At 31.8% G+C, this 16,927-nt stretch overlaps 1 protein-coding gene across 1 annotated transcript; it reads right to left on the bottom strand.

The window, feature by feature from the left end:
* Positions 1 to 13,230: 13,230 nt before the first annotated feature.
* On the bottom strand, positions 13,231 to 14,829 carry LOC145796110 (putative UPF0481 protein At3g02645). Its single transcript, XM_082881118.1, has one exon. It carries the CDS (start codon positions 14,827 to 14,829, stop codon positions 13,231 to 13,233), a length of 1,599 nt encoding a protein of 532 aa, XP_082737244.1.
* Positions 14,830 to 16,927: the final 2,098 nt, after the last annotated feature.

Below are 16,927 nucleotides of genomic sequence, written 5' to 3' on the forward strand. Positions count from 1 at the left end.
ACAAACTTGAGGTAACGCATAAAGGCACCAACCAAGTGAAGGAATCTCGTATTGATATGCTTGTTCATAGTTATGAATTGTTTAAAATGAACTCTAATGAATCTATTTCAAGCATGTTTACTAAATTTACTGCAATTGTAAATTCTTTGAAATCTCTTGGCAAAATTTATACTAACAGTGAGTTGATGAGAAAAATTTTTAGGTGTTTACCAAAGAATTGGGAAGCAAAGGTCACTGCCATTATAAAAGCCAAGAATCTCTCCACACTTGGATTGGATGAACTCATGGGTTCCCTTATGACTCATGAGATTACTATGAAAGGTCATGAGAATGTTGAAAATAAAAAGAAAAGTGGTATTGCATTCAAAGCTTCATCTCATGAAGAAGAAAATGAAAACTCCAGTGAGGATGAAAGCTATGCCATGTTTAGTAGAAATCTCAAAAAGCACTTTAAGAAAAATCATAGAGGAAGAAGACCTTTCAAGAAAGAGTACAATAAAAATAACAAGAAAGAACCTATTATTTGCTATGAGTGCAAAAATCATGGACATATGAAGATGGATTGTCCAAAATTGAAAAATCATGGAAAAGACTACAAAAGGAACAAGAAGGCCATGGTAACAACTTGGGAAGAAAGTAAAGATAAAAGCTCAAGTGACGAAGTTGAAAATGAAGTAGCCAACTTGTGTCTCATGGCTCTGGAAGATGAAGACTCTACTCAAGATGAGGTAACTACTCTTTATGAAGAACTTGAGAGTGCATTCCATGAATTACAAGATGAATGTCGAAAAGTTTGTGCTAAAAATAATGTATTAAAGAAATCTATTGCATCTTTATCTAGTAATATAGAAAATTTAAAGAAAGAGAAAATTGTTTTAAAAAATGATTTTGACACCATCTCTAATGAGAAAATTGCTTTGAAAAACAATGTTGATGATTTGACAAAAACACTTGAAAATTTTGTAAAAGGTAAAGATAATCTCAACATGCTTCTTGGAAAGCAAAGATGTGTTTTCGATAAGGCAGACATTGGAAATGACCCTATTAAGAAATAAAAGAATCTCAATACAATTTTTGAAAAGGCACCTCTCATGACACACCCTAATATTACTTGTCATTATTGTAGAAATAAAGGCCATTATATATCTTCTTGTCCATTCAAAAAGAATATGAACATGGGAATTAAAAAGATTTGGATTGTTAAGGGAACTAACAAAACTAACTAAGAAGGACCTAAGAAATTATGAGTACCAAAATCCAACATTTGATTGTCATTTTGTAAGTTTGCCTTAAGTTCAAAGCTAAAAAAGGGGAGTGGTACCTTGATAGTGGATGTTCTAGACACGTGACCAGAGATAAATCCTTCACTACAATATCATCCAAAGATGGAGGATTTGTCACTTTTGGAAACAACAAGAAAAAAAATCATTGGTATTGGTAGCATCGGTATCTCTCCTAGCCTTTCCATTGAAAACGTTTTACTTGTTGATGGACTTGAGCATAATCTACTTAATATTAGTCAATTATGTGACAAGGGTAATCGTGTTATTTTTGATAAATCACATTGCACAATTGAAAGCACAATTGATCGCAATGCTCTATTTGTTGGTAATCGCCATGATACTGTTTATGTTTTTCATCTCAATGATCTCTATACTAGTGATGTTAAATGTTTATATGCTAATAGTGATAATAGTTGGTTATGGCATAAAAGACTTGGGCATGCTCATATGGATTTAATTGCTAAACTTTTGATAAAGGATTTGGTCATTAGACTTCCAAAAATTAAATTTGAAAAAGATCGTCTGTGTGGCGCTTGTCAACAAGGAAAACAAACCAAAACATCTTTTAAATCAAAAACTCATATTTCCACAACTAGACCTTTACAATTATTGCATATGGATTTATTTGATCCCTTAAGGACATCTAGTCTTGGTGGTAAACATTATTGTCTTGTGTTGTTGATGATTATTCAAGATTTACGTAGGTTATGGTTTTAGCACACAAAGATGAAACATTTTCTTCTTTCACAAAACTCTGTCATAGAATTCAAAATGAAAAAAATTTTCTTATTACTAATATTTGAACCGACCTTGGTAGAGAACTTGAAAATGAGAAATTTGAATTGTTTTGTGATGAGCATGGTATTGCACATAATTTTTTAGCACCGAGAACCCCTCAACAAAATGGTGTAGTAGAAAGGAAGAATAGAATTTTAGAAGAAATGAGTAGAACAATACTTTGCGAAAATAATCTTCTTAAATATTTTTAGGCCGAGGCCGTTCACACCGCTTGCTATATTTTGAATCGTGCTTTGATTAGACTTACTCTCAAAAAGACTCCTTATGAACTTTGGCATGATAGAAAGCCCAAAATTAGTCACTTGCATGTTTTTTGTTGTAAATATTATGTGCATAATAATGGTAAGGACAACTTAGGTAAACTTGATTCAAAATCTAATGAAAATTTTTTCGTAGTTATTCCTTAACTAGCAAAGCTTATCATGTTTTTAATAAACGAACTCTTATTGTTGAAGAATCTATACATGTGGCATTTGATGAAACTAACATCTCTTCTAAAAAACAAGTTACTACTGATGATATAAATTTGGAACCAAACGTGGAAGATTCAAGTATCTACAAAGAAGAGGAACAACCGTGTGAGTTGAACGAAGAGGTTGAACAACCTATTCTCCCTCCTCAAGAAAAAGGAGGAAACAACGATGACTTGTCAAGAGAATGAAAGTTTGTTCACAATCACCCTAAGGATTTAATCTTAGGTGATCCCACCAAAGGTGTTGCTACTCGCTCTTCATTTAGAAACATTTGTGGTAACTTAGCTTTTCTTTCACAGATTGAGCCAAAGAATTTTCAAGAAGCCAAATTTGATGAACATTGGATGATGGCTATGCATGAAGAGCTCAATTAATTTAAGAGAAACAAAGTTTGGAATCTAGTGCCAAGGCCTAAAGATCATTCCATTATTGGCACAAAATGGATCTTTACAAAAAAACTTGATGAATTCGACACCATTGTTAGGAATAAAGCTAGACTCGTAGCTCAAGGGTACAATCAAAAAGAAGGTATTGATTTCGATGAAACCTTTGCTCCGATTACTAGATTAGAAGCCATTCGCATGTTACTTACATTTTCATGTTATAGAGATTTCAAACTTTATCAAATGGATGTAAAAAGTGCTTTTCTAAATGGCTTCATAAATGAGGAAGTTTATGTAAAACAACCCCCAGGTTTTGAAGATCATATTTTTCCAAATCATGTATTTAAACTCTCAAAAGTTTTGTATGGTTTAAAACAAGCACCTCGTGCATGGTATGAACGCTTGAGTAAATTTATGATTGAAAATGGTTTTACTAGAGGAAAGATTGACACAACACTTTTTGTAAAAACAAAAATGATGATTTACTTATTATGCAAATATATGTGGATGACATTATATTTGGTGCTACTAATGAAACCTTGTGTAACGAATTTGCTAAGTGTATGTAAGGTGAGTTTGAGATGAGCATGATGGGGGAGCTAAATTATTTCCTTGGGCTTCAAATCAAACAATGTAAGGAAGGGATTTACATCAACCAAGCTAAGTACACAAAGAAATTACTCAAAAAGTTTGGTATGTATGATTCAAAAATAGCCGGAACACCTATGAGCACATCAATTAAACTAGACAAGGATGAAAAGGGTAAGTCCATTGAGCAAACAAAATATCGAGGTATGATCGACTCACTTCTTTATCTAACCGCAAGTAGACCCGATATTATGTTTAGTGTTTGCATGTATGCTACATATCAATCAAATCCTAAAGAATCACATCTTAGTGCTGTTAAAAGAATGTTTAGATATCTTGTTGGCACTCAAAATTTGGGACTATTTTATCCTAGAGGTGTTGCATTTGATTTAATTGGTTACTCGGATGTCGACTTTACTGGGTGCAAAGTTGATAGAAAAAGCACCAGTGGCACTTGTCACTTCCGTGGTAACTCATTAGTGTCTTAGTTTAGCAAAAAGCAAAATTATGTTGCTTTATCAACGGCCGAAGCTGAATGTATAGCTTCCGGAAGTTGTTGTGCCCAAGTACTTTGGATGAAACAACAATTAAAAGGCTTTGCTTTGCGTTATAATCACATCCCTATTAAATGTAACAATACTAGTGCCATCAACTTAAGCAAAAATCCAGTTCAATACTCACAAACAAAACATATTGAAATTCGACACCACTTTTTAAGAGATCATGTTCAAAAAGAGCATATTGTTCTTGAATTTATAAACACCGACAATCAGTTGGCAGATATTTTCACAAAACCCCTAAGCGACGATCGCTTCAATTTTATTCGTGGCGAACTTGGAATGTCGAATTCTACTTAAAAAGTTTTGTTGTGAATATGAAACTTTAATTTTTCTTAAAATGATATATGTGTACTCTTACATTGATATGGAAACTTTTATATCAGTTGAATGCTATCAAGTCTCTCACACATGTATTTTATGTAACAGTGTTGTTATCAATTTTGTAGCATTTTTTTTTTATCAATCTCTTCTGCATTTTTCTGTTAAATCTATTCTGCATCTTGAAAGATGAATTTGCCTATACTTATTGACTTGTTTATTGTCTTAAAACCTCATCATCTTCTGTAACCCCAAATAAGCTCTTCCAAAAACACAGAAGTTCAATTTAAGAAATAAACCTCCGAACTGGTCGATCGGGCGGTCGACCGGTGCCCACCTGGACAACATTTAAACTCCCCAAACCAACTACTCTATCTAGTTTTTCCCTTCTTCTTCGACGTTCTATGCCCTAGCTCTGCAACCCTCATATTTCCTTCTCCTAAAACTCTCTAAAATCACATATTTCATCAACTCTTCACACAAATCCAAGTGAGTTTTTTCTACATTTCTTGTTTTCCTTCATTTTTTTTGTTTCAAACTCCTTGATTTTACTTGTGTTATCTATCTCTAGTGGGTTTTGTTCACAACTGAAAATGGTTAAATGTTTATCTCATCTTTGTTTTCCACTTGAATCTTTTGCTTAGAATAGCATTGATTGATGCTACTTCGTTGATTTTTTTTTCAATCTGTGCTTGAAATTTGGTTTAAGCCGTGTATAAGTTTTTTTTTTTTTTCGGTTTAGTTGTATACCTCGACTACTATATGTATGCATTTATATATATATTTTCCTTGTCATCTCAAAATTTTAGGATAATTTAATCTTTTTTCTTCATTTTTTTTTTTTTTTGCATATATTTTTCATTGCCCCTCTCTAATTAGGATCTTGTCATCTTTATCAAAGTTGGTTATTTGGCTTTACCATATGAATTCTCATTTTGCCTAAAAATCAACTCTCAAATAGCTTCCATATCTTGCACTGTTTGACTCTGGAATTTTTTTTGTTATGTTTATCAATGCATGAAACCTGATTTCTTTTTACATTCTACATGAACCCTCATTGTTTTACTTATTTTTGGCTCTTACAGGTTCTTGCAACTAGAATTTTTTTTTTCAATCACACACAACTTGAAATAATTTTATCTATCTCAATTTTTTTTTTTGTTATGTTTACATGCTCAGCGCCACTGAATTTTAACTTATCCTGTGTGCCTACTTGTGTTTAACTCATTTGACATCCCTATTTTTTTTTTTAGCGCTTGTCAAAAGGTTGTTCTGTTCTATTTTGTTTTCACACAGTTACGGCTCCTCGCACTAAGAAGCCTCGAGCCAGAGATGAAGGTTAGTCTTCACATCCAGCACGTGAATATCCAACTATTGACTTCATCGCCCCAATCCCAGAGTAAGCATTTGGCGTCATGTCATCCCGATCCATCATTATCGGCCACTGCGTTAATCTTGCCCCACAGTATAATGCTCTCTTAATGACTAAACTTGAAGCAATGGGCTGGCAAAATTTGGTAAATTTCACGAAAAAGGTATATCCTCGTCTCCTCGCCTTATTTTATGTACACCTTCAATCTTCTACTACCGGCGAGGAAGTTTACACCAGTAACTCCTATGTGAAATGCACTTTTATTGAATTTAATGTTAACACTTTGGCCACTATTCTCAATGTTGGCACTAGTCCTCACCAAATCTATTTCCAAACTGAGGCACAAATGGCTCAAATTGTGGGTAATATAACTAAAGTTTAAACAACCATTTGTGTTAGCAAAACCACCAGGTCCAACTTTCGAGCCAAACACCTTAAACCCCATCTCCACATTCTCCACTGCTTTTTATTAGAAAATGTCACTCCAAAAGCCGGTCATTATGATGTTGTTCCTACCTTTAATGCCTATCTACTTTATTGTTTTGAGATTGGGTACTCTCTTGATTTATGCTACATCATCATGAGAGAAATGGACCTTATTTCTACATCATGTGACAAATCATTAGCTTTTGGCGCCTTGTTGACAAAGCTCTTCAAACACTTCAAAGTCAAATTTAACAAGGAGCCATAATTGCCTATTGCCTCCGATATCAGTGAATACACCATCAACCATGCTGGAGGAGGTGATGTTCTACTAGCAAGTATGGCTGCTCCTGACATTCCTATGGAGGCTCATCAAGATCCTCTTCCAATTGCCATGCCACCAACCCACCAACCGCCTCATGCTTATTGGACGATTTTTTTTGCTATGGAACAAGACTGCTACAACCAACGCCTCGCCTGGGAACAACAAATGATTCAGCAATTTGGCGCCATCAACACCCGTGTTGATCATATTGAGGCTCGCGTTGATGCCATCTATCACTCTCATTTTCCTCCTCCTCCTCCTCCTCCCAATTATGAGTAATGATTTCTTATTTTTTTGATAATGTCACAGGGGGAGAAATTGTAGTGATGTTTTGTTTCAAATTGATGAAGAAAAACTTGTTTGTTTTTATAATGATGATGTTTGTTTTGGAAAACTATTATACGGTTATGTTAGAACATCTATGGTTTGATATCTTAGTCTCATATCATGTCTTTGATTAAATCATATTTATTACTAATGTGTTAACTTATGTATCTAGTATGAGCAATCATTCAGGCGGAGCATGACTTGAGGGGGAGCTTTTCTTACTCCCAAACAAATCAAAACATCATGGTGTGTCATCATCAAAAAGGAGGAGATTGTTGAATTTATTTATTTTAATGATTTATTTGATTTTGTTTTTGATTTATTTTGAAGAGAAAAATAGATTGAAAACTTTTTTTTTATTATTCCATTATTTTTTCACCTAATTTCTTATCCTAAATACATTTTTGGAGTATATATACTTGCTTATTCAGGTGATAATTTCAGTCCAAAATAACCCAACACAGCAACAGTTCAAACAGTCCAGCCCAACAAGAACCGAACATCTGGGTGGACCTCCAGCTGGACATCTGGCCGGACAACCAGCCAACGGCTTTTGGCCCAGTTTTGCTCTAGTTCAAATTTGTTTCTCACCGACTGTCAACACAGCAGTATCCTCGACAACCGCGAAAGTCATCCTTGGCGACCGGGACCCTACCGCATATCTGAGGGGACATTTAGGCAGATGTCCCTCAAGAACAAAATTTTATTTTAGACATTCGGCTGGACAACCACTCTGCACAACAATGGCTCTTTTTCAAAAGTAGTTCTTATCAATCAGACCATCTTTCAAATCCTGATTATCTGAAGATCTAATCATGTATGGGGAATACAAATTTGAGTAGAATAGATCTTACTCAATCTTCTCCACACACGCAACAGTCAACGTTCGATGATCTTCCCTTATTAAATAATAGAGCTTCTACTAAACAAATTAGAACAACAAGAACTCAAGCAAGAAAAAATTCTTTGATCAATCATCACTCTCATTTTTCTCTATTCTCTGAAGTGTTCTTCATCTGGGTTTCATTTTTTTCCTTTCAGAAATTTAAGTGAGCTTTAGCCTTAAGCATATATACTTGTGAGAGCTTTTACTGATATAAACTTAGAGCTTTAATATCTGTAATATTTCTTTAGAGAGTATCATTTTAAGCTTTCAGTGAAAGCAAAACCTATTATTCAAATATTGTAAGAGTATAGTACACTCAGATTTCTTGACTCTTTGAGTGTGATTGAGAATCAGCTAAAGAGGCCAAAGTTTTAGACTTGATATAGTCTTTGTAAAATTTGTAGAGGATTACTCCATTTGTGAAGAGGTTGCTAGCACCGAGTGAAGCTAGAAGATAGTGAAAAATCTCAAGTGAAGCTTGAGGAGTGGATGTAGGCTCTATTGAAACTGAACCACCATAAATCTGCTTGTCTTTTCTTCCTTAATCTCTTTACTTAACTGTTATATCTATTTTCTCTGATTTCATACCTTACTGTTAAATTTCTTCATTAAGCATTTTCATCAACAGATATTCATCTACTACTTGGAATTAATTATCTATTGTGCAAGTTGTAATTTTTATTGGGGTATTATTATTTTTAATTGTATAAACCAAATTAAACCTCCTCTCTTAGGTTGTCTTTTGGGTAACAAAAAATTTACACTTCACAAACTTATTAGTTTAAACTACATAAATCACAAAAAACAAAAAGTTCTAATATATTAATATCATTGTTGCAACGAAAAATATAAATACTTGAACTTCAACAATTGCTACCATCGAGATTTCATATTTTGAAATCATTATATAATAAGTTTGTTGTCAATATTATCAAATATATCATTTTCAATGTACTTAACCAAACAATCATTCATCCACCGATCTCTCATTCGGTTACGCAATCAATTTTTTATGTATTTCATTGTTGAAAATGATCTTTCAATCGTCGCAGTTGCTATTGGTAGAATCAACGCCAATTTCATAATCATATAAACTAAAGGGTATATAATATCCTTTTTCGCTTCTACCAATTTTCTAGCAAGGTCACCAATTCCTTTAAGTCATGTTTGTTTCGTGGGTTGAGTGTCCGGATTGGACTACCAAAGCTGTGGGGCCCACTCACAGCGTGTTTGGTGGTGAAATGGAAATGGGGATTGATAGTGCGAGGGGCATAGTAATCCCCCTTAGTAGAGGGATTATCTTAGCAGAATTTTGGGTGGGATTAGAAAATTAGTGAGTGTATTGAAATTTTTTTAGTATAGAAATTATTTTTTAATATAAAATTATTTTTTTAGATTTTTTTATAAAAATAATTTAACAATCTCATCACTAACCATCTCCCACATCAAAACAAACACACTTTCATTTAATCTCCTTATTAACAATCCATACATTAACAATATCTTCACTAACTATCTCCTCACTAATAATCTCATCAAACCTAATCTGCCAAACAAACGTGACCTTAAGTTAATGGATTATGGGTTGGATTGAATTAGGTATTCAAGAAAGTGAATTAGGGTATTCAACATGAAATTTTAGATTGAATTACATATATATATATACATAAAAAAAAAAAAAAAAAAAAAAAAATCAAGGTGTTCACTGCTAGGTGTGGAATCGCCACTTCCCATAGTTACATTTCACATATGAAGTTTTAAGGAAATTGAAGAAAACAGTAATATATATTTTTCGAGTATTATTATTCAAGATAAAAAATAAAAATAAAAAAATAGCTTCAATTTTCAAGCCCAGTAATTAGTTTTAATTTTCAAGCCTAGCGATATAGCAATCAATTAGGATATTAAGGTAACACTCTCCTATATCTTCTCTAATTATCAATTAATAATATCACTTACACATTATTAGATCTAGGAAATGGACTTATATATAATTTTATATATTTTTCCGGTGACAATATTTGTTGTTAGGGATGACAACAAATAATTATCAAGTAGTGATGATATATATATATATATATATATAGAAAATTCTTATATCATTCTTGTTGTATTTTTTTATATGAATTGAATTTTTTATTACTAAAGCCCATATTTATTTAAGAAAAAATCTAAAAATACAAAAATTAACCTCAAAATCATGCACAATCCTTTCCCATGAGGTGAATACCATCTTTATTTGACTTCCACATTTATGTATCCGGTCTTATGATTAGTTTTTGTGCGTAAGAAGAAAAATTGTATATTGAAGGAGGAACTAGCCCACAAGTAGAAGACCTACCTAAAGTAAGAAGACATTTCCGACGAACATTCCAACATATCAATTATCAAACATCTGCTTATTATGTCAACAAATTCTTATTTATTTATTTATTTATTTGTGGGTAAATTACACTTATTTCTTTTGCAATTTTTGAAAATTACAAGGACCTTTCATATAATTTTAACAATTACAGAAATTTCTCTTACTTCTGAAACTATTATTAAGATTCTCATACCGCTAATCTTTTTTTTTTGATCAGCAAAAAAAATTTTATTGATGAAAAACATACAAAGTATGAAGGATACATCAATAAAGAGGAAGGTGCAAAAAGCATCACAATGGAACCTCATGATCCCAACGAGGTTGGCACCAGGAAGTCCACGAAATCATCTGCTAGCACTACCTCAAGCTTGAAGTTGGAGAGTAACCAACAAAAAGAGCAATACAAAGAAAACCAACACACTACACCCATCAGAAGACACCCTTTTGAAGCATCCACACAATGATCTTCCCCCAACCAATAACCAATCCACACAGATCATTAAACTTGGGTTGAGTTTCCTTAAGAAACTAATAACAGACAGCATAACAGTGACACAGACGCACTGTAGGCAGACCACCCAAGACCAAAGTTTATCTTATGTTATGGTTTCTTTTTAAGTATTTTATCAATGAAAATATATATTTTTTAGTTAAATATTTTAAATATATATTTTTTAGTTAAATATTTTTATAATACCTTAACAACTTAGAATTTTTTAAAATATTGTACATAATTTAATTATTTTATTCAACATTACTAAAATAATGTATGGGTCTTCATTAATTTTTAAGTAAAATCTCAGGAGAAGTGAGTGGAATTTACTATTTGATTATGTAAGGACAATCTTGGGATTTTTGACACGTAATATATGACATCGACATATTCTGTTAAATAATCTTATGTTAGCTTATTTAACAGAATATGTCGATGTCATATATTACGTGTCAAAAATCCCAAGATTGTCCTTACATAATCAAATAGTAAATTCCACTCACTTCTCCTGAGATTTTACTTAAAAATTAATGAAGACCCATACATTATTTTAGTAATGTTGAATAAAATAATTAAATTATGTACAATATTTTAAAAAATTCTAAGTTGTTAAGGTATTATAAAAATATTTAACTAAAAAATATATATTTAAAATATTTAACTAAAAAATATATATTTTCATTGATAAAATACTTAAAAAGAAACCATATCTCTAAAATTAATGTTATTATAGATAATACCTTAATAATTTGATAAATTAGAATTTGAATAAAAATTTAAAATTGCATATAGGTATTTGATTATTTTATTCGTATAAAAAATACCTATTTGGAGAAATTATCCCTCTATTTCTATTTTCTTTATTATACTTCTTTCTCTCTATTTGTTCTCTCATTCATTTTTTCAGAGTGTTATTGCAATCAATAGTAACACCACATAATTTATTATTATTATTATTATTTGTTTTCTTCCCTCATGCTCTTTCCTGAATATTTTCAACATTTTTGTCTCTTTCATCAATACTAGCTAGGTTCACCCAATACTATACGAAATATGAATTTTCTTTTGTTTTCTGAACATATTTGTGTATTAAATTTTTTTTTAAGAAAAATAAACATAATAACATTTCATATTTATAATATAAAAAAATTGACTTATAAAAATTACCAAATGCTACCTCATAAATATATAATAAAAATTATCATTTTTATCTTTTCATAATCCTATATATTCTCAAATTTTAATTTCCATCTTTGAGTTTTTCAATTTTCAGTCGATGAATATTAAAAATATGGGTCAATATTTCTCACCTTGTTAACAATTTTTTATAAAATAAATATAAAAAGGAAAAATATCTAATCACGTTACAATAAATTAAAATTAGTTGATAGGGAATGAAAGATAAAAAATTTATTTAGGAATAATAAATTATTTAAATTTGTCTTTTCTTACATCTAATTAAAATGAAATTTTACTTGAAAAAAGAAATTATTTGAAAATAATAAAATACTCAAATAATTTGTTATTTATTACCTCTAAAATCTATATCTTCATCTTTTTTTCTACCATTTAAGTTATTTTTATTAAATTAAATCTTAAAATTAATACAAATAAGAAACACGATATTCTTTCATACTTACATTATTGGTTGATTTTTTTTAACTTATAAAAGTTCAAAAAGTTATAGCGAAAAAAAAAAAAAACAAAGTCAAGAAAATACCAAAAAAACAATTGTGAGAAATAAAATGATTATTTAATATATAAGTAAATTATACTTTGTTCCCTTAAGGTTATGAATAATATTTAAAGGGTATTATGGTTATTTGTACAACTAAGTTAACACGAGCTAAATTAATGGGAGGGAGTATCTTAACAATGTTAGAAAAAGTAAAGGTGGTTAATGTAATTTCAGAAATTATAGGAGAGATCCTTATAATTGTTAGAAACCTCCAGAAACATTTATTTATGTTATGGAGGAGGATCCCTGCAATCCAGATTTTGGATTGGAGGGTGTTGTTTGGGCCCGTGGGGTCTACCACCAGCCCTATTTTGATGATCAAAACCGTTCATTTTGTCAGACACTTTGTATATTTCGTCCACAAAAAAAAAATTAAATAAATAAATAAATTAAGTTGATCCGATAACTGTAACTTATTCAATTTATTGCGTTTGTCAAAAAAATGTATGATTTATTTTTAAAAACACAATTGTTGTGTATTTTTTTAGTAAAAAATTGAACAAGTTACAATTATTGGATGGGGAATTATTTAATATTCTCGGAGTATCACGTGTCCATACTCCCTAATCAATCATCATTCAATATGCCTCCTCATGTTCCCAATCACCCAACATAATATCTTACCTACCGACATTCTACATCAATCATAATACTATGGAATATCACTTGTCCATACTCTGAAATTACTGAATATATAATTACTCTTATCAAATCAACCTAATTTTTTTTGGACGAAAATGCCAAGTATCTAACAAAATAAATAATTTGAATTATTAAAATGGAGCCATAGTGAGTCCCGTTCCAAAATTTGGACTAGGGAGAGTCATGCTCCTATTTTATTATTATGAAGAATGAAACATCTGCTACAAACAAGAAAGAAATCAAGAGAACTTACATTTTATCCTCCATTGCTTTGAAGCGTATTATTTTTCAGGTTGTTGCAGATGGATTCTTGGCACTTATCAGTATGAGGGAAGGCAGCAAAATATGTCTGAACGGCGGTCAAAAAAAGAGCAAACAGTGCAGCAAGAACAGCAATGGCAGTCCAGGGGCTCCTAAAATGGTCGCGTATCACTTCAGAAATCCAGTATGCTATCCGGGTCTTCCTTTTATGGCTGTGGTATTTTTTCATTCTCAGCTTGACTTCCGAATAACGTGTATTTCTACAATCTGGCACCAATCCAGCAGCCATTCCATGGATTATTTTCACAACTTCTCCATCATTCCCGAGAAAATTCGAGATGATACCTGCATATTTCAGCTCCTTAACATCGTTAGCAGAGACAATGATCGAATCTAGAAAGCATATATAATTGGTCACGCATAAGTAACGAGCAAAACTATCAGGGCAGTGTTCATAGGCAATCAAGTTGTGAAGCAAAGAAATGGTTGTGTTGTCAATATTTATTTTAGGAAGTATCAGTATCCCGCCAGTCCACGTAGACTTGAATGCTATGTATGAAAGGTGATCACAATGGGAAGGCTTGAATCGGATCCCCACCATCTTAAGGTCCATGGCTGAATGACGCGGGTACTGATGACGATTACTGCCACAGTCTTCTTTTTCCAAATGCTTGGAAGGAATGGCGTGGTGATGATTAACATGATCCTCCCACATGCATTGTAGAAGATGATTGCAATGTTCGCGTTCTGGAAGTGGTGTTTTAGAATGATGTGTCTCCCTTATTTTTTTAATGAATTTTGGATAAAAGCCTTTCTTTTCAGCAAATAATGTGGATTTTGTGGCCATCGTCGTCAGTGCCCGGAGGACTATGAGAGGAAGTTGATTCCCAAGCAAGAACAAGTCCCGCTTTACCAAAGCTATGTCGTGACCCATCATCATCTCCAATCGATCTTCATCTTTCACAATGTAACACATAAACTGGAGGATGAAGCAACCATCGAGGAACATCATCTCAGTCAAGGCCGTGTCTTCAATGCCTCTTGTGTCCTCAGCATAGCACCTTCTTGCCTCACCTGCCACCTTCGCAACGTTGATATATAATTCATCTATGGAGTGTGGTTCACAGCTTTTGACATACTCCCTTGCGAATTGAAATTTGAATTTCTGGAATGATTCGAATTTTGAACTATAGTAGGGACCGATGGAAACCAGCTGCGGACAGTAGTATTTTTGGGTCTCCTTTCTCTGCCAAAGCATCCAGGGGATCTTCTGTATCTTATGCGCTGGCCGTGTGTTGTTTGAGGACTCACCTCTGGCCTCACCACTGGCCTCGCCAGACTCGCCTCCTTCGTTCATTATGTAATTTCGGAAAGCATCGCGGATGCGGGACTGTGACTGTGGCGGGGGCCTTTCAACTACAACACTCTGAAGCACATTGTGCTGGTCGGCAATGGCCACAGATTGGTCGTGGCTGCTGCTCCCTTCTCCTTGGACTGTCATCCTCGTCATTGAAGATATCTCGTGAACGACTGGACTCATCCTCCTTGGAGATGGCTCTTCTTCGATCAAAGTTACCTTCTCACAATCTTCCATCGTTAGCACTAATGTTTGGATTGAGAGGAGGCGAAGTGAAGGAAATAATTAGTTGTGAGGGGATGGAAACCAAGGACAAGGAAGGGTTCCTGTTGTTTTTTTGATCAGAAGGGGTGCTCTTGTTTGATAACTTAAATAGTTAAATTAAGAAAAAATATAATTAATTTTAACATTTTAATATGAAAAATATTTCACTTTCATTCTTCAACCATCAAACCAAGCCGACCTTAGTGAATAGGTAGGTAGGAAGGGAGAATAGGATAATGTTACTTAAGTTTAAAAATTAAATTTATTTTTTAAATTTAATGGTATTATAATTTATTAAAATATCTTAAACAATTTATATATATATAAACATTTTAATTATCAATTAATTATTTTATTTATATATTATTAAATCTAAAAAATATATTTATATATCATTTTTCAATACGATAAATAATCTAGTTACCATGCTAAGCTTGTATGGTTTTGGTTTTCAGAAAATAATTTTCAAAGAATTCTACTTTTTTATTTTTCATATTTTAATGTTTTTAATGAATTTTTTTAATATTTTAAGCATTTTTTTTTTATTTTTAAACACACCTAACATAAATCGGTTAAAAAGTATACTATTTGTGAATTTTTTAAAAAAAGTACACTAAATACCAAAAAATACAAAACAAAAAAGAAAATTTAGTACATTTTTCGTATTTTCGTGTATTTATTAATTTTTAAAAATATTTTTTTCAAAAATATTTTACTATTTAGATACATCTAAGTAAGGTTCATCTAAATAAGTTTAAAAAAAAAATTGTTTAAAATTTAAAAAATATTCACTAAAAATAAAAAAAAATAAGAAAAATAAAAAATATAATTTTCAAAAAAATGAATCCAGAAAACTAAAACCTTTTCGCTGAAACCAAACACATGGTCATTTGACTATGAGCACCAAGTGACTATGGGCACACTGACAATTGACTATGGGCACCAAGTGCTATTAATAATCCGAAAATGCTATGGTCTAAATGAGAAAGTATTCGGTGTAACTGTGTAACTGGTTTACCATGTCATTTTCGCTGATATGGAATGTCATCCCACAAATAACATGACACGTGTGTAAGGAATCCATATATATAATTTTTTACATTTGTCTGTCTTACTCAGCATCCTCTTTCCGAAAGATGCATATTATTCACGAACAATGATTGAGACCACTCAAAAATACATCATTAATAGTATTAATACATTAAAATTGGTAAAAAAAAAAATAAGGCATAGAAAGTGGACGGAGCCCACTACAATATCATTAGTGGTCCTTCTAGTGCTCCCTAGTATTTTTCTATTATTCACCATGTGGGATACATACGTGAATTTTGGTATAAATTTTAGGTTCTGTTTGGAGCGTTGATTTTTTTGGTTAAAATAGTTTAAATAATTAGAACATTCAGTTATACTATTCTTTTTATTTTTTTTATACCTTTTTTACTATGAAATTAAAAATTGATTAAAATAGTCAGTTTCCAAACACTCTCTTAGGCTAATTTTGAAAAGTAAGTTAAAAATTAATTTTTTTGACCTTTTTTAAAAAAAATACAAAAAAAATAAAGAGGAAATGTGATCAAAAAAATCAAAAAATTAAAAAATTAATGTTTAACCAATTTTCCAAAATAATCCTTAGTAAAAAAATTGACAACTCTAGCATTTTTTAATTCACAAACCCCACAGAAACCAATCAAGGGATTGTTTAAGAAGTCCTCAATTAGTGTATTTTTTTTTTATTTTTTATAAAAAAACGTAAAATATGAATTGAGTTTAAAATGATGCAGTATAAAGATAATGTGACATAAATAAAATAATTATAATTAAATAAGATAATGTGCTACCACATACCAAAGAAAGCCCAAATAACCACCACTTCCGTTCTTGATGTCGTCCTCGAAGCAAAAGGCTTTCCCTCTAAAACTGAGTCGTCGGAGCAAAAGTGTAATACCTCTGTTCCGTAATATGTTAATTGGTCCTTAACATGATGTGATTATGTGTTTTGATATGATTTTGTGTTCCATTATGAGAAAATATGTGGTTTTAAAATTCTATCTGTTCACCGTAGGAATATCTG

This window comes from Camellia sinensis, chromosome 7 (genome assembly GCF_055761805.1).
Source record: "Camellia sinensis isolate YWXY chromosome 7, ASM5576180v1, whole genome shotgun sequence".
NCBI lineage: Eukaryota > Viridiplantae > Streptophyta > Magnoliopsida > Ericales > Theaceae > Camellia > Camellia sinensis.

What these genes read in the sequence shown, in the direction of transcription:
- LOC145796110 (XM_082881118.1), bottom strand. Translation starts at nt 14,829, where the DNA reads ATGGAAGATTGTGAGAAGGTAACTTTGATCGAAGAAGAGCCATCTCCA.